Here is a 25,284-nt window from a genome sequence, read left to right on the forward strand (position 1 = left end):
CTTTAAAAGGAGGATATGAAGAAAGACTGCTACAAAAAAAAACCACAGCTTTACAGATAAACTGCTCTGTCATCCTCTGTTTCTTTATTGTACAAAGAGATAAATGGGAACACCGCGTCCATGCTTGGTAGAAATGTAAGCACTGGCTTCCTCTAGCCGTGCTAATGTACACAATAGCTGCATTTAATAATATTTATGGCTCTGGAAGAACTCAGCGCTGAACTCATTAATTCTAGTCGACTGGAACCTCTAAAGCTGCTTCACCTGCTTATGTTCAGCACAACAGAAACCTGCAAACTGCTTTGCGTGAAAACATTAAATACAAATGTTACAGTAATTCATAAGTATTTTATTACACAAAGAAAATTGCTATCACAAAGTTATCACTGAACATTTAGCAATAAATATGAAGTCCGTACACGACAGTATAATGGCAACTATGTTACTAAAAAAACAAAAGAAAAGACTTGACGATGAATTTGAACAAGAGGGTCACAAACACACGCACGTACATAAAAAAGAAAATGACAAACAGATGATTATGAATACTCCCTCCATGACACAGTTCAGCATTAGAACAATGTTTCGAGTGTTACAAATGAATTCTGTTCAGCTCAGTCCATCTCCACAGACAATAATTTCAAAGTTTCTGTGCTTTCTCGTCTCGTCAGGAATATAAATGACTAACAGAGGATGAAGCGAAAGAGCAGAATCTCAGTTGTCAGTTCTACTCTGTTCTGCTCCCCGTGTTACAATCTGATCCAATGAAAAGGCGTACATTTGGGCCGCTGAAGCTCCAAACAGGCCGGCAGTGAGCGAAGGTGTCCTCACGTCCACTTAGGACAACCAATATACACTCTCTTTCCTTTCTCCATGTCTCCCCACTTTCACTCGCTTCCACTCCTCAGCTCTGCCCCCCCTTCGGCCTCTGGCTGAGTTTAGGACGGGCCTCCACTTCCCTGGGCGTCTTGGCTGGTGGAGCCCTCTGCCTCGGGGGCTGGGGAGGCCCCCGGGTCACCTTCTAGAAGAATGAAGAATAAAAAAAAATTCTGTGAAGCACTGTGTTTATTCTCAATCTCAAAAGAGGTTTGGCATTCCTAAACAGTGATAATTTTGCTTTCAGGCTCCAGAAAGAAAAAAAATAATGACAATCGTGAGGAAGGAACTACAACTTCCTGTAGCAACACAGTGTCAAGCATGATGAGAGTATTTCCAAATCTGAGGTTTCCCACCAGACCAGTGGTGAATTAGTTTGATTTATAGCAAAGTGGTTATCATTTCATGGGAAACTTGTCTTTGACTGAAAAGGAAGTCAGCAAGGCCAACAATGCAATACACAATGGTCAGACTGTGACCATGTGCGTCATATTCAGACATGTTCCTCCTAACAACTTGACACTCTGCTGACAGTAGAGGAAGCAAAGGCTATCTGTCATTGTGCCGTCGTTACGACTCATTTAACACTGAGGCAACAACGCAACATAATCAACTCTCACTGAGAAACACCACCTGTTTGGTATTTTGATGTTCTGGTGCGTTAAGGTCCAACGCCGGCTTCACAAAGACAGATATTGACTGTAAGTGTTAGATCAAACTACTAGGGTAGGAGCACAGGTTGCCAGGCAATGAAGCAGTTTTTTTTCTGTGTTTGATGGCTTAATTGATAGCTTGAAGGTGAGAACGAATTGTGAGCATCCATGCTTTTCTATCTCCATCAGATAAATGGCAAACAGCATTGTGATAAGACCAAGATTGCCACAGTAAGGCAAGAGAAATCCCCACAGCTGGAGACAGCATATTGGAAATATCCGGCTGCGTCTGTTTACATAAACACTATCGATGATAACTGATCACCTATGAGGGTATTGAATGGTTGGTACCATTGCATACGGGGAGATTTCCACCACTAACCCTTGTAACTCTGCAATGAGGGGCAAGGGGGTACTTGAGAGGTAGGGGTAAAAATTGTCAGGAGCCTAATGTTCAAACACTCATAATGTCATTAAACCAATCAAAGTGCAAAATTTATACTGGTTTAACATCACAGACCAGTCTAAAATGTCTCAGTGAAACCGACCCCAGGTCTTCAATGTTTGTTATGCACAAATGTATGCATATTTCCTCTGCTTTCTCATGAGTATTCAGATGTGGGTTTACTGACCTGCTGCCTTCAGGTCCATCCCCGCCAGGTCTTTGGTGAGTTCACTGGTGCTGGCCGCTCCTTCCCCCTCCCCTGCGATGTCAGGAACTGCGTTCCTGCGGCCTGTGCGATCACAGTTGATGAAGTCTGAGTACGACGTCTCCACGTCCATCATCTGTCCATGACCAGCGCTCTCATTACACCTGCCAGAGGGAGGAGAAGGAAGTCAGACGGATGCGGAGGTGTTGCAAGAAGCAAATAAATCACCCTGCTGACCCGTGGGAGGACGGACCACTGTGTCCGGTGAAATTCTACTTTATCAACGTGACACAGAGGATTACTGGCTAGTGACCAAAAAGAAAAAAATCAGTGCTGAGCTATTTAAGATGAAACTGAGGATGTCCAAAGCAGAGTGAGAGAGCAGGCAGAAAGGGAGCACTTCAGAAACACTGAAAGGCCGACAGCCGAGAGATTTAATAAAAGGAAGAACGAAGGTGTTAATAATTTCCATTACTATTTCCGCACCGCGATTAATGGCACTACTGACATCTGTGCTAATTGCTTGTCCTAATTATATCAGGAAAAACAAAAACCTGCAGAAAATCTCTCCTCTTGTATTAGCCCTCTACTGGAGTCCATTTCTCAGTTCTAAAAGGTACTTACACAGCAAGGATTTAGAAAAAGAAAAAAAAGGGAGGCTGGAAAGAGCACCGATCAATACGGATAGCAAGAGTAAAAGAGCTAGAAGCCATTCAAAGCACGAGCAGAGGTGGGGCCAGAAAAAAGCCCCAGCAAAAAAGTAAGTGGAGCTCCCATTAGCCATTCATTCCTCTTCTGTTTCCTGTTCTCAGTCCATTTTTAACTAGGTCATAGATCCTGCCAAACTTTAAAACACTATACAGCTGGTAAATCCTCAGAGGGGAGAGGACAAAAAATGAGACTGCTCCACAAAAGAAAAAGAAAAAAGACAAGAAAAGATGAGAAAGTAGTAGTGGGAAGTCGTTTGTCTGCAGCAAAGAAAAGCAGAAGGAAACCTAGTACCAGACTGCGAATTTCATCACAGCTGTTCCTCTCCAACAGTCCCTGAAGATCCCCCCCCCACACACACACACACGGTCCAGCACAGACACGGGCAGCGCAACAAACTATATTACAGATATGGACATACCCTCTTATAAATCATGCAACAATTCGTCAACGACAGAACAGCTGAGCAGCTCAGCTCAGAAACATGGAGGAGGTTTGAGTCTCAAAGGGAAACTAGAGAAAGAGTGAGGGAGGAACAAAAAGGAGCTGGCAGACTCGGCTACGACACGCTGACCCGGGGCCAGTCTGTTCCCAAACTCTTTCACTCACATTCTTTTAGGATCATTCAAAAGGTCCCACAATTGTTTTCTTTCTCTTATGTACAGAATGTGTGATCCATGCCAAAGAGGAAGCACCCGGGGTCGTTCCCTGAGAGGTCACGAGTCACGCAGATGTAGGCAGCGCTATTTGGGAATGTGAAATTTGCAGTAAAGGGCAATCTTTAAGCCCCTGTAGGTAAGAGCGGTACCTCAGGAAATGTCAGTGAGTTCTGGGCTGCTGGCATTTCCCTGAGTACTTCATCCAAACACAAGAGCCACTCTGTGTTCCCGACTGCAGATGGTGGTGTGATCCTCTATTAGATTGGCATCTAGATAGCCGGGCTGTACAGTCATTAGTGAGCCATATCACCGTGGGATGCCAGTGTCTCACAGGTTCATAATTACACCTACAGCATTACCTTTTCCGCAAGCTGAAGTTCAAACAACTGCGGCTTTCACTATCTACTAATTAGCGCTGAACAAACTGAGGAAAACATCTCATATCTGAAAAAAAAAAATGTTTTTGTTGTAAGAAATTTAAGTCTTAAATTGTAATAAGTGGTCTACATATTATTAAACAGGAAATGAAAGAAAATACATTTTGTTTCTACAGAAAAGCATTAGCTCGAAAGATTGATACCACTCACCTATCTAGTGTGTGAGTGTGAAGCTAACATAGCTTAGCATTAAGACTGGAAACGCAGGGAAACAGCTAACCTGGCAACCCCATTAAAGGACAAGTTCACCCAAAAATGAAAATTCTGTCACTATCTACTCACTCCCACGCTGATGGAAAGTTGAGTGAGGTTTCATAGTCCACAAAACTGAGCCTAGGATGACGCCAGATGAGCTGTATGGAGCCATTTTATGTTTGTTTGTTTTTTAAATCAGTTATTTTTACTTTTAAAACAAGTCCCCAGCTACTTCAGTTGTTTAGGAGAATGCTGCAACACTGTTTTGCTGTGAAGCTCCAGAAATGTTTTGTCGACTAAGACACTTCCCCTGACTTTCCATCCCAATGGGGGTGAGTAGATAATGACTGAATTAAAATTTTTTGGATGAAATTATTCTTTAAATTGCACCTTCCCCGATATGAAAACTGCACTCTTTCAGATACCGATTTCAATCTAAAAAAAAAAAAAAAAAAATCACGATTCAGTCTTACTACCAATCAACTAGAACTGCCTGTGTATCTGCTGCAGTGTTGTGTTTGTCTTTTTCTACTACATTGGCCCAGTTGTTATGTGGCCTATGGGAGCCCCGTCTAATTGCCATTTGTTTGTTTTAATTAGTCGGCTTGCTCGCGCATGTGGATCAAATCCTGCCATGAGATCATTAACAGGTTTCCATGGAGGGATGATGATGATGATGATGGCGGTGGTGGTGATGTTCTGCCGCCTGCTCTTCGGCACGTGTTTACACTCTTCTCTGCCTGACTGCCTGGTCTCAGCTGTGGTAGAAGCAGTTTAATGGGGCTGCAGTTTAGAAATCACTTTATCCCTGATACCCACAAACCACACTGTGATGATGGACTTGTTTTTGTTGTGCCGGCTGACTGACTGAAGTCGAGTAGGTTGTTATTGTTGTTGCTCACCTGCTGTGATTTGTATAATGCAAATGAACATGTAAAGTGGCTTGGAAGCTCAGGATCTGAAAACAACACTGATGACCTTCTGTGTGACTGAACTAATTGCAGCTTTTGGAGTAATCATAGCCTCCACATAGGGTTGCGTTGAACAGTGATATTTCTTTTCAATTCATTGTTTAGTCTGTGGGCTAAAATGTCAGGATATTTGTTACAGTTTCCCCCGAGGGGATGTTTTCAAACAGTCCAAAACTAGAATCTATTCATTACACAATATGAAACAGAGAAAGCAGCATATTCTCACATTTGAGAAGCTTGAGATTGCAAATGTTTGGCATTTTAGCGTGATAAATGACTCAAATTATAAGTTGGACTATCAAATTTGTTGTCTTTTACCCCTACATGTCTCTTTTTAGACGGTATACAGTATATACAGTACATTATGTCCTCTTAAAGGCATACTGTAGGTGTAATATTTCTGTCCTATTACAAATATGATGCCAGCCTTGCATCATTTACAGCTTTCTCACGAAAAAACAGTATCTCATGACCGCATTCCTGAAATCGTGACTTATAGCGCTCTCAAAGTGCACGTCCCAGTTAAATAAAAAGGCTGTCTTTATGTGAAAGGCCAGGGGTGTGTGTATACGCAGGGAAACTCGACACAGCTGCAGCTGGAAACACAAGCGCAAGACAAATGTCACAGGTGTGTATTTTCACCCAAGACAATAACAAGTCAATCCTCAAAAGGGAAATGGCTGCAGCTCAGATCATGAGCTGAACTCCGTTTACCCTTCCTGCTCTGCACCATTTGTGTGGATCATATCCAATGTGGGGATTCTCGCCATAAAAAGGTATTTCAGGAACACATCCTAATTCACATTCTGGTAATTCCTCTATTCTGAGGTAGAAGCTGCAGTGTCATATCTACACAAAAAGCACCATAACTTCGCTGCGATTTAAAGCAAAAGCAGAGCGGGGTTTACTTTCCGACATGTTTGAACATGAACAGTAACCACACTGGGCGAGGTGACATGTAACAGGAGAGGTTTTGGCATGGAGAAATTAGGAACAAAAGCCCTTGAGATCACTAGGGCGAGTATGAGTCAGCACAGCCACTTACACCAGGCCCATTAGAGAGGCAGGCTCACTACTATCCCGCTGGAGCCTTTTAAGGCTGATTTGTGTGTAATAAACTCACATTATCTGCAATAACCCACACAAAGACTGGTCATGTAGACGGCGCTAATGGATGTCAAATCAGCAACGAAGCCAATTTCAAGTCTGTCAACTCATTCTGCTGTTTTTATTGACAAGGCAGAAAGCCTCCATGAGTCTCACCGGCCTCTCGTGGCAACTGAACTTTTCCACTGGCCTTTTCAACCCTGAATTCTTTATCATCTGCCTTCAAGTTTAGCCTTTAAGATTGATGTGATAGAAATAAGTGTTGTTTTCATTATTGATTAATCTCTCCTTTATTTTCTCAATTTACCATTTGGTCCATAAAATGTAAAAAAAATAGTAAATAAAGTAGAGCTGCAACGATCAGGCCTTCTCAAATAATCCATTACTTGATTGACATAAAATGACTTGGCAACTATTTTGATCATTTTTTTAAGCAGAAATCATAAACATTTGCCAGTTTCAGCTTCTGAAATGTGAGGATATAATGCTTTTTTATGTTGTAAATGATAATAAACTGAAATATCTTTTTGGGTTTGGACTCATGGTCGGATAAAACAAGACATCTGAAGTTGTCACCTTGCTTTGAACAGACATTTTTCACAATTTTCTGACATTTTATAGACAAAAGCATCCAACAATTAGTCAATAAGAAAACAGCTGATTAATCGATATTGAAATATCTATTAGTTGCAGCCCAAAAACTGTGCCTATCACAGCCTCCCAGAATTTCAGGTGACATCTTCAAATGTCTTGTTTTGTCCGACTAAAGCCAAAAACTCAGAGATATTCAATTAAAAATGATTTAAGACAGAGTAAAGCATTAACTCTTCACATTTAAAAAGCTGCAACCAGAGTTTATTAGCATTCTTGCTTGACACATGACTTAATCAATTATTAATCTAATGCTTTCATCTCTAATAAATACCTTTCTGCTTTTTAAATGAAAGAAATGGCTGTTTTAATCAGTAGAACTAAACTATCACAGCTCCTCGTCAAACAATGCATCAAAAGATAAAGTTAACAACCATCTTACCAACGTATTCAGAGGTGCTTCATCTGCTCTCGACTGTCTACGAGCAGACCCGGACTGCTGCTCCGTCCTCATCCATTCACCCTCAAGTGCTAAGTGTTACACAGCGAGAGCAGTACCATAACACTTGTGCCTCAGCTCTTTGCCCTCCTGCTCACTGCCTCTCAGCCACCGTCAAATGTGGTCTGGGCACTGTCTGTTCACATGATGTCAGCAGCTGCTTTGGTTGACAACGAGCCCACTTCAAACACAAGGGAGCTGTATTTCCTCGTCGGGATCAGCATTGTTGTTCCTCTCCGGCCTTCCTCTCATAAATAAATAAAAGCCCAGTCCATTCAACTCTATTGTATATATTTGCCCCATATCCTTCCTCTTCTTATGGGACCCGGGGCTGGGTGTGAAGGTCTTATTTCCCCTGGTGGAGTGAATATTGCAACTTCTATTGAGCAGTCAGCCATTAACAGCAACACTGATAAAACTTTTCCTGCTGAGGAGACGATCAGACACAAAGCTCCTCCACTTTAAAGAGGTTTTCACCACCTCTTCTCTCTCTCTTGCACGTTCAAGTTTCGAGATTACCTTTAAGACGCAGTAAAAGCCCCCATCTTCTCTGTCAGACATGCAGAATTATCACTGATAACACTGGATATTCAACGCAATTTTCCATCGCCTTTTCACCGAGCGCAGATACCAAGGATGATCACTGACACTCACATAATTGCCATCCTAAATGAGCGTACTGAGCTCCTACGCCTGAAGGCATTATGAATCATCCGAAGAACAGGAGATAAGAAGCCTGACCAAGGCTATTAGCATCAGCTGCTGTGGAGAAGTCTTGAGTGAACTAATGAATAAAACAAAAGGTCCGGGCAGGGCCGCATCTTCAGAAAGCTCCAGCCAAATCAAAAATCAATCTGGCTTGGACAGATTATCTCGGCAGGCTACAGAGGAGCAGCGAGAGTCGAGGTTCCTCACTTCACAATGTGGAGCACTTCGGTGATCAATTCAAAGTGATCAGTGCAGGAGAAAAAAAACATGCATGTGAATGGCTTTGTGCCAAACACACACTGTTAAAAAAAAGACCTCTGATGTTGACAGCTAATTATGAATATGGTCAATGCAGCGTAGACTAGAGAGCGAAACATGCCGTCGCAGATGTTTATTTTTACAGTTTCAGAGCTATGAAATATTAAATCCTCCATCTTGTCTCACTACATCTCAGCCTCTCTTTTCCTCAGGTGACTAAAGGTTAGGAACTTCTTAAAATTCAAAAATGTGAAATTATCGGTTATGTTATCGGTACGGGCCTTGAGAATTATTTGTTATTGGTGTTGGCTGACGAAAATTCGATCGTGCAGCCCTTGTCTGGACGCTCTTACCGCTCAAACTGCATTGTGTCATTTCCAATACGGCACACAACGAGGCCGTGAAATCCAAAGTGAAAGAAGTGCAATTACACGAGGTCAAAATACATGATGCTAGAGCGGTATGGAAGATAAGACAGAGAACAACAGTCCATAGACTGATGCTGAAATAGACAGTCTGCTGGCTGCTGCAGATATGTTGACGGACACTCAAATCTGATCTGATCACTTACAAATGACAGTGGGGACAGACTGTCAATCAAAGGTCTGATTTGGGAATGAAATTTGATTTGACAAAGATTTTCAATTGCAATGACGTCAAACAGAAAAACAGCAGATCCTCACATTTAAGAAGCTGGAACCAGAGAAGTTTTCTATTTGACTTTAAAAAAGTCTGAAACTATTGATTTGACAGTAGTTACATTTTAATTCTCTGTCAGTTGACCATTTTTTCAGCTCTAATTAACTGTGATGTAGTTAATTCATCTGAAGACTTCTGAAACATAACACACTGATTATTTTTCATTGTCGATTAATCTACAGACTATTTTCTCAATTAATCGACTGATGTATAAAATGACAGCATTACAAAGGTCCTTGAGCTAGATGTATATGACATAGAGCCTAAAACCTAAAGACAGTCAGTTTACTATCATATATGAAAAACAACAATTATTCACATTTGAGAAGCTAAAGGCAGCAAATTTAAGAGACTTATAATCAAAAGAGTTCCCTTTAATTTTCTGTCAGTTAACTATTACTTGACTAATCGTTGCTGTGTTGATGTTCAGTACATGAAATCAACATAAAATGAAGAAGATGAAAACCAACTGTTTTCCATAGTTTAGATTTTTTACAAACAGGCCTGATCATTCATTGTTTTCACCAGGAGTAAAGACGCACTACCTGCTCCCTTCAGGCTGCAACCGGCTCTCGGGGGATTAGAAGGTCAGAGATGCATGGAGCTACTAAAGCAACATGAGCCTCGGTGGTCAGACAAATCAATTACAAACTTCACAGGCCACCCGTGTGGCTCAGTGTCTTTGCAGAAGGTCTTCTTGACTTTGTTCTCCAGGTTACCAGGATTATTGCGGCAGGTGAACTGCTGTTAAAACGACTTTACATCTCATCCTCCGAATGACAATCAGTTGCTGAGGTCACAAGACCTCAACATATCACCAGCGAAACAAACCAATGAAGACTCTTAAGCAGTACGCAGAAAATCCATCACACATCAGCTGACTCACTGCTGCTAGAAATCCATCAGTCATGGTGAAATAAAGCTAATGCAAGGCGAACATGGTCACACCCTGCATTAAGTTAACAGCAGCTGGTCTGCTGAGTTCTGCACTCACTGCACTAGATAAAACATTCAAATGTATGTTTGATGGGTTTTTAATTTGATAATCAAAACAATGATCGGACTCAAATCACTCCCACATTTTTAACAGCAGGCTAATATCTACATAAGAGACTTAAGCAAACTACAGGAGTTTTAATGGACAGAAATAAAGAAGGAACCTACAGTTAGTGATGTTCAACAGGAGAAAACTGTGGGACATCCAACACTTGCAACCAAATGCAAATCAATTTGGGATCCTTGGGCTTTGGAGACTTAGATTGCACCAGACGAACTGTATGAAGCCATTTCATGTCTTTTTTTTCTGTTGTTTGTTTTTCTACGTTTTATAACCAGTCCCCATCCACCTCTGTTGCTTAGGAGAATGCTGCGAAGCTCCTGAAATGTTTTGTGGACTGTGAAACTTCATCCATCATATAGCTGTGCTGTGCTTACATATTCGATGTGTTGTGGATGTAATGATGAAAGCGAGGAGATGCATACAGATAACAGAGGATGGGACCTTTGGGAAAAGCTGATGGAAGATGAGTGGAAGATGAAGCTGTGATCCCCACATCCACTGAAAGGCCGGTGCAATTTGAAAGGAACCACTTAACAATACTGCCTGTGATGCAAACTAATCTTTCAATACATTTTAAAATCTGAGTGTCAAGTGTGCAAGACATGTACCTGCTTTACAAATACCACTCGATAAATGTACAGGATAAACCATCTAGCAGGGCAATTACTGTAACAAGAGCTAAATAGTTCAACAGTAAGGAAATACTCTTATTCACCTTCATGCTGAGAGTTACATGAGAAGATCAATATCACTCCCATATCTGGTCATTTGATATGAAGCTACAGCCAGTAGCCATGCAGTTAGCTTATCTTAGCATAAAGTCTGGAAGCAGGGAGATATAGCTAGCCTGGCTCCGTCCAAAGTTAACAAAATCCTTTAGCAAGTTGACTGCACTAATTGGCATGTTTGATCTTGTTCCTTTAATCTGTATATAAATGGAAGAATAAAGATGGCAAGATGTGGTTTTAAGGAACTTTATGAGCTGGCGTGACAGAATAGTGGGTAATTCTACTTGTCATATATGCAGCAGTGTAGGTTTATTGGCTCATCTGTGCTTTCAGTGGGTAACTGCAACTCATATGGCCCGTTCACGACAGAGAGCACTATGCACAAGTGTAGTGAATTTATATTGATATGTCCTTGGCATGAATGTAATGCACAATGCAATGCTAAAATGGTCATATAATGTATAAAAGTGCAATGAACAAAATAGCGAGACTACTGAACAGGCCTGCTAGGTAAAGGATCAGGGGCCTGGACCCAGGACTAGAGCCTCTGTATGACGTGCCTGTTAACATTTCTTGTCTAGTCAACAGAATGACTAAGAGACAAATCAACCACACAGTAATGCAAATCCACTACAATGACGCAAAATGAGAACAAAGACTCATTAAAATGACCATAAAGAGACATAAACAACCATGAATAAACACAAATGGCTACAAAGACTCTGGGTGTCTTGCTGCGATGTAGGAGGGATAAAAGGGCCTTTTACATGTCTGTGTACAGAGCCCAGCTGTTTCATAATCTGCCCATGTCTGTAGCCTATATGGAGGTACTAATAACAGCTTGGTTTTTTATTCCTTCATATCAGAATATTTTGTTTACGTTGTTTTTTAGCATTCAGTTATTACACTGAGTAAACAATTACTTCAACTATTAACAATGGGAAATTCATTATTGCCAGATATCAGGGCTTTAAATATGAGTCTTAACATGTTATTACTCAATTTACAAACTGCGCCCCAGTCTGCAACCATACATACGCTTCTGAACCCGCCCCTGATGGCAGAATCAAGGGGCTGCTTAAAAGGGATCGGCCAATATGTTTATTTCAGGGCCGATACAGATTATTAGTAATCAAGGAGATAAACAATGTTTGGAAGAGATATACACTTGCAGTAAAAACTAAAATGGCCAAGGCCCGACTGTAGCCTTTTAATTCAATCAAGCCTAAGCCAACAAACGGCCTGTCCCGCAGTGTTAAAGAAAGTGAGAAAAAATTCCTGGATCCATCCCTTGATCTGGATCCACACCAGAAGTTGAAGGGGTCTATTCTGGGCCGAGACTCATCCTCAATCCAGGTTTCATGGAAAACCATTCGGTAGTACTTTGTGTAATCCTACAAAACAACAAACTGGCATAGGTTATAAAAATCTCAAAATTTAGAATGACCAGTGACTATTCTGCAATTTACTCAAGCACTGCACAAGTACAATTTTGAGGTACTTCAATATTTCCATTTTCTGCTACTTTATACGTCCGGTCCATAACATTTATTTGATGACTTTAGTTACGAGTCACTTTGCAGATTCAGATTCTTCAGTATTGTTTGGCTATTACTTGTGACGTGCAACCAATCAGATTGTGTTGAGGATGCGACTTTAAGTGAGACCACAGAGTGGTGACTAGATACAGCAATTGGACACCGATAATCAGAAAATGCCCCGATAGCCGATCTATTCCTACTGTTTAACTTTTGTCTGGCTGAAGCTGACCTCAGTTACGTCATGTTACAATGAACTATTTCATGGTCGAGTGCAGTAACTTCCTGGATTGACGACTGGTTAACTGGAAACTTCACAACAGCAGCAAGACTGTAATAATTGGCTCTTGGCTGTAGCTTCGAAAGATGTGAAGGGTGGTGTCAATCTTCCAAAGTCCTAGCGAGAAATCCATTAATAAGCCAATAAAGCCTATTTCACAGTTTTCAACTATTCACTTAAGAAACTATGTTAAATGACGTCACTAAGTGACTCCACCCAAATGACCACACCACATTCACATGACCATCCACTTCACAGGAAGTCTTTCATGACTTCCCGTTAATTCCTCCGACACACACTGATTACTGCAGCTGAAAAGTATTGTTGACAAAAGAAAATCTTTTACAACATATTTATTTTTTTTATTTATGTGTAATTAAAGACAGATCTGTTCTCAGTGACACTAACTGAGAACAAACTAGGAAGTCAAAACGCCACTGCAGAGACATGCACTTAAAATAATTCAGTTAATCTACTAAGTCGCCTCAGCTGTTAAACAGATGGCAGGAGGGCGTCATAAACAACACAGAAAAGACAGATAATACTTCTACTGTAGACCATGTTCCCTTTTGTTAGCACAGCTCACTTGGCAACAGCTGGGCCAATCAATACCAGTTCTTGAGGCGAGAGAACCAGCGCATCATAAACTCGCACAACACAGAACCACAGCAAAGTAACAGGATCACATACAAGATCAGATATCCATGTTCGGAGGTAAGCGAAGCCTACATTACCAGATGTTAGATGTTAGATGTACAACACCCTGTCCCCCGTGTGAGTGTCCCTGTGGCCCAAAACCTGCAAATAAGCTGTGATCGATCAATGCTGTACAGCCCGTTGAGACGAGTGGCCAGACAGAGAGCCAGACATATGAGACTGAGTCTACAGTAACAGCATGCCCTGCCTCGAGCTATAGGGAATCCCCTGGTTTGTGTTTGTGTGTGTGTGTGTGTGTGTGTGTGTGTGTGTGTGTGTGTGTGTGTGTGTGTGTGTGTGTGTGTGTGTGTGTGTGTGTGTGTGTGTGTGTGTGTGTGTATGAAAAGGATGGGTGTGACTGAGTCTCATCAACCAACCATGATTCACAGCTGAGTCAGGAGCAGGTGCTTCAACTGGACTCCAAAATGAAGCCGCGATTACAACCCCCGAAAAAAACATTCTCACATCTCCCATTTCCGGACGGCGCCACAACTGTTCGTTTGGAGTCTCAACATGCCTGAGACTCTTCACAGGCAGTGTTGTTACAAAAACAAAATGTGTCGTGAGAAATAGACTTCATTACGACTGAACGTATAACACAGACATTACCCATCTCTAACGATTAAATCAGGGAGCAGTGATTGATGCTCCTTGAGACAAACATCTCTGAAAAGTTATTCTCTTGTTTACTTTAAAAGCCAGACTAATTTACGGCTGTCTCAAGCAGCCTTAAGGGAGTTTGTAAGTTCAGGATGTGAGCTGAGTATTTCTTTTAAGGTGCTACATCCAAGTTGAAAATATTTAGATCTCGGTGACTCCTCTGTGTGTCTGGAAAAGCACTGAAGGAGCCAAACCACTCATAAAACAACTTTTATTTTATGTCTGTTCTTCGCTGTTTATTCCATAAACTTTATTTTGAAACGTCACCGCATTAATATTGTGCTTCACTCCTTTTAAATAGAGCTGATATTTTGATAACCATTTCATCTTTTCAGTCATTTATCAAGCTCCTCAAATAAGATAAGTCACTTTTCTTTTTGATTTCATTGTAATTAAAAGTCTTTGGAAGATGTCCTCTCTAGGAAATTATGATGGGCATGATCTTCTATGTCTCTGGCAAAAGTCATCAGTTTAAACAGTTTTATCTGATATTTCATAGATCAATTTTATAGATTGATTAATCTAGAAAATAATCAGTAGATCGGTCAGTAATGAAAATAACCACTAGTTGCAGTCTGTCTCAGGACATAAATTTGTAACTTCTTTTATTAAAAAAAAAAAGTGCTAGATAAATATTCCTGTTCTTGTCATAGGACCTAAAACGTGCTTGTACAGCTCAAATACTTAACTGATTAATCAATTAGTCAATCAATTAATCTGTCTAATTTTTGAGATTCAAATAGTCTTGATAGTTATTTAATGACGCATTAATTAAAATTCTCTGTTTCCAGCTTCATAATGTGAAGATTATGAAGAAAAACATAAGTATGGGAATGTGTGATTATGGCTGCAACTAACAACTGTTTCTATTATTGATTAATGTAGATTTTCTTCTCTCCATCTCTTTATTTAGGACTGCAGAGCCAAAAGTATCTTACGTTAATGTACATATCTTATATCTTATCAATTCAAATATACATGACCTGGCCCATTTTTGCTGACCCCATCACAATTTCCTGAAGCCCAAAGTGACGTCTTAGATAATATTTGTTACTATCACATAAGACAAAGAAAAATAAATCACACGCAAATGTATAGATATAATAAATGTATAGAATAATTAGATACATTTTCTGTCAATTGACTAATCAATCACTAGTCAGCTTCTGAATCCCAGACGTCCTCAGGTGTCACCAGGCTTGGTTTCTACATCAATTGCCGCAGAGCTTGATGTGCTGAGGATAAGTGCTTTGCTGGGCTGTGATTTTCCTCCCACTGTCCGTTCTATCTGTTCTAATTCTACTGCAAGGTTGCCCGCTTCTATTTCTGTCCACACATTTAACAACACGAGACCTCGGCAGGAAGCAGGTGGTTTGTTTGCTGTGTTGTTTATGCCCTATCTTTTCCCAGGCTCTCTGCGCACACACTGGAGGCTGAACAAGACCCTTGGGTTGATGAGGAGGAGGAGGAGGACGAAGCGAGGACAAGGGGGAGATGTGGGGATAGGAGAAGAGATGGTATGATGGTGAGAGGGAGGTGTGGAGAGAAGTGAGGGGAGGCTGATAAGGAAAGGGAGGAAAGCAGTTGAGGACAAGGAAAAGACAGAAGCATGAGGATGAGCAAACCGAGGGAGGAGGAGAGGTGCAGGGAAGGAATGCATGCATGTTTATTGTGCTTTCTAAATAAGGAAATATCCCCCACTGGCTCCAGTGTTTTCATTACTTTTTTTGAGAACTTGAGAAAATATAAGACATCCTCCTCGGCTAGGCTGCTTGCACAAACATTTAGCCAACTGTAATCTGTAATAGAATATCTGATTTGGTTGCATGTGACGTCTCTGCACCACCTGTTAAAGGGATTTAACCCTCAACTCTCCCATCCTCTTTCAACCAAAACACACACGCAATTGAAACTGCATCCAGCCAAAGTCTGCTTGCTTCCAAAGCTACAGATCTGATTACTCCAGCCATTTCTGCTGCTTTTGCTGCATTTAAAATACATCTAAAGTTGCTCTGCTCACCTATACTGTTGGCCACTTTGTGTCCGAGGTTTGCCAAGTAATTCCACTCGGCTGCATCATCACACTTTTCTCCCACAAGTCTAGGAGGATGTGGGCGTCATGTGATTCGATTTGCTGAGTTGACGGGGATAAAGAGTGCTCATACAGCACGTAACCTCCTCATGAGCAAACACAAAAATGAGCAGAGGCAATCGCTGCACTTTCCTCTAGACCTAGATAACGAAACCATCCTTCATGTTGGTGTACAGGACACAACCTTTTCTAACCTACTCTGATGCTAACGCAGTCAACAGCAGTGTAGAGAGTATTCAGATCCTTTACTCAAGTAAAAGTACAAATGTAATAATGTAAAAATGCTCTGTTACATGCGTCCTTTGTTTAGTACACAAGTGCCAAAGAAAAGTACAAAATGTACTCAAAGTATCAAAGTAAAAGTACTGCAGAAAAATGCCCAGTCCATGTTAGTATTTTTGACATTATTAGACTGTTAACACTCACCCATTGATGTTAAAGCTGGTCATGGTGGATATACTTCTAACTACATTACATTTGGGCTGCAGCTATCAATTATTTTTCATTGATCTGCTGAATATTTTCTCAATAAATCAGTTGACTAAACAGAAGGTCGGTGGTTCGATTCGCAGGTCAGCATCTTGCATGGCAGCCTCTGTCATCAGCAAATGAATGGGTGAATGACGGATGTGCTAGCAAGCACCGGGAGTTGTGGGTAGACTAGAAAAGCACTATATAAATGCAACTTTATCGAAAATAAAAAAAAATATCAACAAAGCTATTCAGTTTAATATCACATATGAAGAAAAGCATCAGGGAAAGGTCACAAAATACTTAAATCAACAGCGGCACTACCGTTCTATGCAAGCAAATTTGCATCTTGGCTACGTGTTGAGTTCAACAATGGGGAACTTTGACTGGCGTAGTTGCAGCCACAGCCAATAGCAAAGACGTGTTTGTGGTTCACCCCTTCCCTCTGTGTGTCTCACATCCTGCACTGCCCACATGCAAATGCGTATGTGTGACCATAAAACAACCTTCTGCCACACAGATTTGTAAGGTTGAAACCGGCTTTCATTAACATGATGTATATTATAAGGTTATGCAACGTCTTGATTGTGAATTTTAAAAAGTAACCACGGCAAATAAGTTAAATATACTTTAAATTAGAAATAGTTTTTTGTTTAATTTGAGATTAAAGCTGGTTAAATACCATCTAGTCATCATGTAGAATTTACCTACAAGCCCTGAAACAATAGCAATTTATTTGTCTTAATTAAGAGTAATTATCACATTTAATTTCCTCTAGCCGCAGAATGGGAATTGAGATACACTTTTAATGTATCACTGTCAAGTGAATTTATAATGACAGTCAATGATTTTCTCTCTAGTTCCTGTGACCAGCCTCCTGTCAACAGAGCGAAATGTTTCCTGTCCTCTGGGATTCAGATGAAAACAGAAAAACAATCAAATATTTTAAAGCAAAGCGCGTCTGAGAATTCCCAAAGTGGATCAAATCGAAGCATAAAGCAGATCACGAGCCTACAGTTTGATTTCCTGTCAATCACTGAAGGTCATGTTGTTCCTTTTAACCTCAAACATTTTTCTCTCACGTCACTTTTAAAGTCCCACGATTTTCTCACTTCACTCACATCACATGGAATTTGAAATGGGCTCCTCCATCTAGAATAATTAAACCTGATTTTTTCATGAAGAGAGATTCTCATCAAATCACCTTTCACTGGAAGAGGACGTGTCTATTTTACTTCCAAACCAATTCACAGGGATGAGAATCCATTTACATAATAAGGCTTGATTAAAAATTCTATTACCAAACAGATTCAAACTGTGTTTATTCAACATCTCAACCTTATCTGTGTAATGTATGCAGATGCTGTGGGCACAATCCAGCAGAAAAAAAAAAAAGAGGGTGTAAGTGCATTAAATCAAATGGCTTAACGCTGAAAAACAGATGTGTGGCCGCTTTCGAGAGCAAAATTGCCAAATAGTGTCAATTAACAGGAAGAGGAAATGCGTCAGGAAATAGATTTGGGTCTTTTAAATGGAGCAATAACTAATGGATTTGTAATATCAATACATTTTTTGTAGCTACTTAGTGTTTGCAGTGTTGTTGGCAGTTGCAGCCTCTCCCACCACAATGGTTGCCATGTCTATAACAGGACTTTGGACGAAGCCATTTAAATAGGCTGGGTCAGTATACCAATTCCTGTGCCAGATGGAATTAAATCTACCAGACATTTAAGCGATACTCAAATTCAAAATCAAATGTTTTAATTATGACACACTCCCTCCCTGTGAGCATATCAGGTTAGAAGTTGCAGATGCTGTGGTCAGTTTGTATTCTGAGTGGTTAGAGTATTTTTGTGCTGACCCAGTTTCACAGCGTACAAAAAGGTCAAAAGAAACATTTCAGACTATTCCTGGAGAGTAACTGTCTTTTCTGTCAGCCTGTATCTGCAATATTTCGCAAGCACTCTTGTTTTTGCTGCTAAAAACAGTGTCCATCTCTGTCCGTACATACTACTCTGTTGATCCTGCAAGGAAGTGAGTATGTTAATTCCTGATAATCCGAGCATTTGCCTGCTGCTCTTCCGTTTGTCAGATTGGTCCAGTGCTCTGCCCTGGGGTGTCTCTGTCCTCTGCTACCTGCTTGCACGTTTGACTAATATAAAGCTGATCGTCTTCTTCAAGATCAACACCTTTTGAATCTATCCAAGTGTTTCCTGGGGAGGTCACTGGGGAAGTTACTACGGAAATCATTACTGGTGATAAGCAGAATTAGCATAAGTAGCCAAGTATCATAATAGCAGCACTTTCAAGGCCTTGGAAGCATTAGCTAAGTGGGCTAAGCAATGATCATAGTGTTAGAGTGACTGGTTCGGCGTGTCTTTGTCGAGTGAATACTACTAAGAACGAGGATCAGCGTCCTGTTACCATGGAAAACGGCAATTAAATTAAATGACTGGACGCACCTGAAGTCACACTCATGATTTGTGCAAGGTATCATGGAGGCTAGGAATGAGTTGGAAAGGTTGCAAATGTATTATACAGTAATCAACATAAAGTATATGTGCCAAAATAAAACAAAATGTCCACTATGTTTAGATATATAATTATCTTTCAAGGAAAAATTTGAAAGTCCCAGCTTCTTAAATATGAGGATCTAATACTTTTCTTTCCATTTTGGGGTTTTTGGACCAGAAAAGCAGTCTCCTTGAGCTCCAGAAAATTGTGACAAGCATTTTCACTGTTTTTTATGTTCTATAGACCAACTAATAAGTTGCATTTCTGGCTGGAGCAACACTTCTTTATATGTTCAAACAGTAATTTAACTTCTACTGTCCTCTGTACATTTGGACTCCAGGTACTGAGTGCATAAATGTTTTATGTAGTAAAACCAGTAGAACGACACACCTCGAGCCATAATAGGTGCAACCATGGCCTTAATAATCACCTGTTTTCATATCAACACTTAAGCCTTCTTCACCACTTGTTAGACCTGTCAATTAAAAAGAGGCAGAGAAGAAGTGCGATTTCACCAACTGTGCCACATCTGCACATCTCATCTAACAACGCCAGAGAGCAGCTATAATTACACACGACCATTGCCCATGGCTGTGGCTATTCATAGCAACTGCATCATTATTACATTAAATGTACCTGCAAGCCATCACAGGTGGCGATATGTCAGTCATTATCATTATTACAGATCAGCAAGACAATCAGTGATGTAGTTTACAGCGCTGTTGCTGTTATCAAAACAGTCTTTGCAAAATGCTTCACAATAGGGATAACAGTAACTTTAAACCAAGACAATAAAACGATGCCTCCAATAAAAAAAAAAGACGAAATTGCTCACAAAAAAATCCAATTATGTTCATACGCACCTTTCATTGTTATTTTACAACAACGAAAATATCAGACAATCTGAGACTTGAATTGAGGGAGTAAATAATTGTTTCTTTCTTATCACCCGAGACTCTTGCATTCTCTGACATTTCTTTGTGTATCGGAAAGCCTACTCTGTCTGGTACATGATGAGACATTAAAGGCCGGGGTGACGGCACTCATTTTCTCCTCATGGGGAAGTCCGAGAGCTAAAAACAGAGGAGCTTAACTCCTCTGCACACAGGGCAAAGACTATGGTTAGAGGTCAGCGCAGTTGAACTGACAAATCCCTGTCCACAAAATATGTACACATTAAACCCATGATTACACAGAGGGACGCATACAAAAATAGACCATGAGCCCTGTGTTCACACACTACCAAAACCCTGCTGCACTGCTCTGGACTCAGCCTGTTGTTTTCTGAGCCCTAAAGTCTTCACCATGTCAAGGTCTCAGGCAGGTGATGGATTGTGGACATAATCTCAAAGAAATCTAGGAGACACTTGAAACAATTCTGAGAATAGAATTCTATTTTTATCTAAAGCATGTAATGTCTTGCCCTTGTTGCAGAAAAGCTTTGAATCCCTCAGATTCCCATGAAAGGCCAGTAGGGGTGGGCAGTTTACTGGTTTCATCACCGTCATCAGTGTCAGGTCCTGTTACGACATGAATTTTCTCCTCTTTTCTAACTCATTGCTGTCATGTTTTAACAAATCAAAATAATGTGCTTTACTGTGGTTTCGAAAACATGCAGAGAAATGGCTAAACGTGTCCTCACTAACACCGACTCCATGTGGAAGGTACAAACCCCAGTTTCTCTGTTTTGTTGTCTGCAATAGCCGACACAAACATCTTCATCTACTCCCACCATCCGAGAAAGTGGATGGGCAGGGCCCGAACAAAAACTGGAAGAGTCTTTTGTGTGCGCGCTAACCATTTTACTGTGCACTGTTTTCTCAACGAGGGTCAGCCACATAAAAAGCAGGATGCGCTTTAAAATTCGAACTCTCTGGTGGATCGCTGTCAAACTTGAAACTTGTATGTTTTGCCATTTTCCAACTGTTGTAGCGCACTGAAACAATGTCTAGTATTCAGGGACAATCAAGAGAAATTGTGTGAACATTTATACTCGTCTGAAGTCGATTAAATAACCAGAGCAGTAGTAGTTTTTGTCACATTACTCGTTGTAGAACTTAATACTGCAACGCAAACTTTGGTTACTCCGTACTTGAAAGAAAAGCCCCATGGTACACTGACTATTGTACTGACATACTCTTTGGGTTTTCTACAAATAAATGCTGTTCAGACGCCTTAATCCTACCCATTGTCTAAATCTGAGAATAAATCCCATTTGTTCTCACTCATAGATACCAGCCACCTAATTATGCCTATTTTTTACATCAAGATCCATGCATTATTTCCTAAGAAATAAACAAAAATGTTGAAAATGCCCTCTTGAACAATGTTAAAGTGAGCGAGAAAAAAATTCCTGGATTTGTCCCTAACCAAAGGTTAATGGGATTTTTTCTTCCATCCAAATTTCGTGGAAATCCATTCAGTAGTATTTATGTAATCCTACATCACGGGGCAGGCAACTCCATCATCCCAAAACAAGTGGAGGCCTAAGGATCCTCATTTTTATTCCTATTTGAAGCCAATGAATACATACATGTTTGTTTTTTTATCTTTTTTTCTTTCATAGGCTCCCTTACATTGCAGGTGAAAAAAGGCAGGATCATGTTCGAATGTACGGTCTGTTTAATGTCACCACAAAAAAGGTGATCTCAATTTTAGGTCATATTGTCCACCCCTAAAGGGTAAAATAATCTATGTGTGTTACAACATATGGAGGAGAGCTCATTTAACCTTCAGTCAGACTAAAAGTGGAAGACGGAGAAAGCTGCCTGGCAGGGGAAAAAAAAAAATCTGATGACCACTTACGGAAAAACAACTGACAGAAACAACCACACCGTAACCGTCCTAGCCCCGTCGTGTATATTTAATGCGGGCTCTTCAGGGATATAAGGGTCCAAATGTTCTCAGGGTAATCATGTTATTGTTGGCAGCTTTCAGCAGGAGCAGATATGACGTCTATTTACCGAAGGAGTTGGAGGAGGAGAACGATGTTGGTAAGAGTGTTGGTCATGCAGCACTGCAGATAATCAGAACTGTACGAGCATGACCTGATTACTCATGATCTGGCCGCTTTCTGAATAACCGGTGTCACAGATTAGAAGAGGCACAACACACAAAAGGCCCCTGAGGACAAGCCTTCATAATAGCCAAACCATGTATTCTCAATGGGAAGTGGCTGGCCTATTCTTCTCTGCAGACTTGTTTTGAGTCGGTCAATATGAGTGAAACACAGGAGGAAAGGTTTATGCAGGGTTCTGTCCAAGGTCAGCAGGGCACGTGTGTCTCTAGTAGCTGGGGTTTTCTTGCATCACTGCGCTCTCTGATCTGGCTGCTTTCCACCCCCCCCACTGGCCATTTTGAACGATAACAGACCATGTTTGGTTAGCTGGTACAAAGAGGGGAGACGACGCAGTAAAGAGCTATTCCATAGAAGGACATATCTGACATGAGAGTGCAGAGATCACACAAAATCTAATCAGAAAATCTTCAGGTGGCTTAATCTCCTCTGACATGTGATTTTGCCACCAATTATATGCTCTTTAATAAGAAAATCTTCTCTAGGAATGATGTCGTCATTTGAAGTGCAGCCAGACAGATTCACCTCCAGCTGGAGATTGTGGGAAAACATGCAAACATGAGGTGCATTTGTTTTTGTCCAACATATTACACAAGATGAAATGATCAGTCGAAACATACTGCAACTACTTTGATAATTGTTGCAATTATTTCAGGCATGTTTTTCCTCACTCGAGGGAATAGAGGGTCTAAGGACAGAGAATGTCGCTCGCTGTACAGATTGTAAAGCCCACTGAGGCAATGTGATTGTGATTTTTGGCTGTATGTATACAAAAAATATTTGATTTTGAATTTATTTAGATAGGCAAAAATAACAAACAAAGATTTCCTGGTTTTCTTCACCTTACATGATAGTACTTATTATTAAAGCCTGACTGATGTATCGGCGGTAACAGCGTATATGTTGCCAGATTTGTGCTGATATGAAAACTTTTTTCTTTTTTAAATTATAACGCGGAAAACTATGCCTCGTATAATTTCTATTTATCAAACTGCATGTAAGGTCGACCGTTTATTTGCATTGACGTCATTCAAGACAATAAAAGTTTATTGTTAAACCGTAAAAATATGCTGCCTCCATTAAATAGCTCTAGCTCTCAGTGCTTGCTAACCACATTTGAGTGATTATTGCAAATATATCGGCTGATATATGGATATCAGAATTTTTTTAACTTCCTTAAATCAGACGATTTAGAGAGTTGGTAAAGACAAAAAAAGCAATTTGATATCTTCGCCATGGGCTTAAGGAAATTGTGATGGGCATTTTTCACAATCAGACAGATGAATGCTTGCTGTTCTTTTCATAATGTAGAATTTAAAGTGTCACCGCTGATGTGCAACAGCTTCCAGCCCACTCACCAGAATAAATGTTGCCAATGTACATTTCTGCAGTTTCTTCCACAAACACGGCTGGAGATTACCCAACTTCTTGCCAAAAATATCAGTGTTTTGTCGCCACAAACATGGCTGGAAAACATCCAATTTTGTCACCACAAGCACAGGCGATGTCTTAACTTCCCATCAAAAATATGATTTTTTTGTTGCCACAAATAGGCTGGAGATGTCCCGACTTCCCTTCATAGATAAGTGGGTTTTTTGCCGCATACAAATGTTGAATCGCCGTGGTCCATCGTTTTAGATGTCTAGTGATTTAACACTCATCTGAACATGCTGTCTGAAATGGAAATCTGGTACGTAGCCTTTGACACGTACGTATGCGAACATATCAGTGGTTTGCAGAAAGGTTACGTGCCAACATTTGTGCATTTCTTATCCCTGTCATTGCATGTCAAAATACAGCTTTGTTTGCTGACACTGGTCTAAAATAAGGCTGGTTGTTATGTTGCAGCACTCCCCAAGCTGTGCTACTTCAATGTAATCAAGATTGTTGGTGTATTTTAAGTACCTAGATTACATGTTACCACGGACCGAGCTCAGGGAGAAGACTGTTTCGGTCACAGTCGGCCAGCCAGATGACAGTGAAGCAAACTACCACCGGCAGGCAAGAGGCCAGTATTTATCTTCACCAGTCCCCATGCCCAGTAACGCTGGCTCCTGCCCAGCAACACTCATGCAAAGTGGGGGGTCCCAGGCTGCTCCCCCACCAGCCTGCTGCTGAATCTCCGAGCACCATCTCCATCCAGCCTTGTCATCTTACAAGACTCACCTACCAGGACTGCGCTGACATGTCCATTCGTCTCTCAGCGGGCAGATTATTGCATTAAACCCTGCTGTCATCGTTGTTATTCTATCGAGTTAGGAAATTTAAAGGATGAAGTTGATTTGTGTTTACAGAGGAGGAAGGAGGGAGGAAGGGGGGAGAGGGGGGAGAGGGGGGTTGGCTGGCTGGCTTGCTTGCTTGCTTGCTTGCTTGGGTGCATTGACAGAGCAAAAAAAAAAAAAAAGCACAGTCGATGAGAGCTTTTCAAAAAAGCTATCCAGGCTGTCATTAGCTACCCTGAATGCAGCAGCTAATGTGTGGGAAGAAGCGTGCATGCCAGTCCTTCAAACTGAACACACACACACACACACACACACACACACATAGACGACAAGCATTATGGACACACTTGAATGCCACTCGAGGAAAAAAAAAAAAAACACACAAATGTGAATACCATTAACATTCATAATGTAATTGAACATTAGCTGACATTGGACAGATGCGGTGTGTGTGTACAGTGGACTCTGCGCACAAAGATGTATTGTCTTGTCGGTGAGCTGGCTGGAAAAATGCCTCATTAAAAATCATATAAAATCCGTCGCTTCGTGACTCTGCAGCTGCCTGCGGTTTGTCTGACCACACCATTTTTTTTTTTTCCAAGTAGGTACATTCACAGCAAAACGTTTTTTTAGTAGAAAAGACCGCCACTAACCTTGGTCGGGTCGCCTCCTCTTATCCACTTGTTACAATGGAAATTTAACACCATGGATCCTCAGCTAAGTTTTCCTGGCTGTCGGACAAAAAAAACGCAGCACGCCGAACCGGACAGAAACCGACACCGTGCTGCTGTGGAGGAGGAGAAGGGGGGAAAAAACAGAAACCCCTTTGCTGAAGAAGTGTGTGTTAAAAAGCCTGGGTGGGTTTTTTTTTTTTCTCGAGATACCGTCGGACAACAACGAGAAAAAGGTTGTGTCTTCAAACAGCTGTTTTCCAAA

General features: G+C 40.9%; 1 protein-coding gene across 1 annotated transcript; it reads right to left on the minus strand.

Annotated features, from left to right (window-relative positions):
* Positions 1–328: 328 nt before the first annotated feature.
* pkig (protein kinase (cAMP-dependent, catalytic) inhibitor gamma) lies at positions 329–25,284 on the minus strand. The gene is made up of 3 exons (XM_073469432.1): positions 25,002–25,284; positions 2,162–2,343; positions 329–1,021 (listed from the first exon to the last, which is right to left on the minus strand). Exons 2-3 carry the CDS (start codon positions 2,313–2,315, stop codon positions 939–941), a joined length of 237 nt encoding a protein of 78 aa, XP_073325533.1. The 5' UTR covers positions 2,316–2,343; positions 25,002–25,284; the 3' UTR covers positions 329–938.

Source organism: Pagrus major, chromosome 7, assembly GCF_040436345.1.
Source record: "Pagrus major chromosome 7, Pma_NU_1.0".
Lineage (NCBI taxonomy): Eukaryota > Metazoa > Chordata > Actinopteri > Spariformes > Sparidae > Pagrus > Pagrus major.

Coding starts and splice junctions, on each gene's coding strand:
- pkig (XM_073469432.1), bottom strand. CDS start 2,315: ATGATGGACGTGGAGACGTCGTACTCAGACTTCATCAACTGTGATCGC. Junction 1,022..2,161: donor GATGGACCTGAAGGCAGCAG/GTCAGTAAACCC, acceptor TCATTCTTCTAG/AAGGTGACCCGGGGGCCTCC.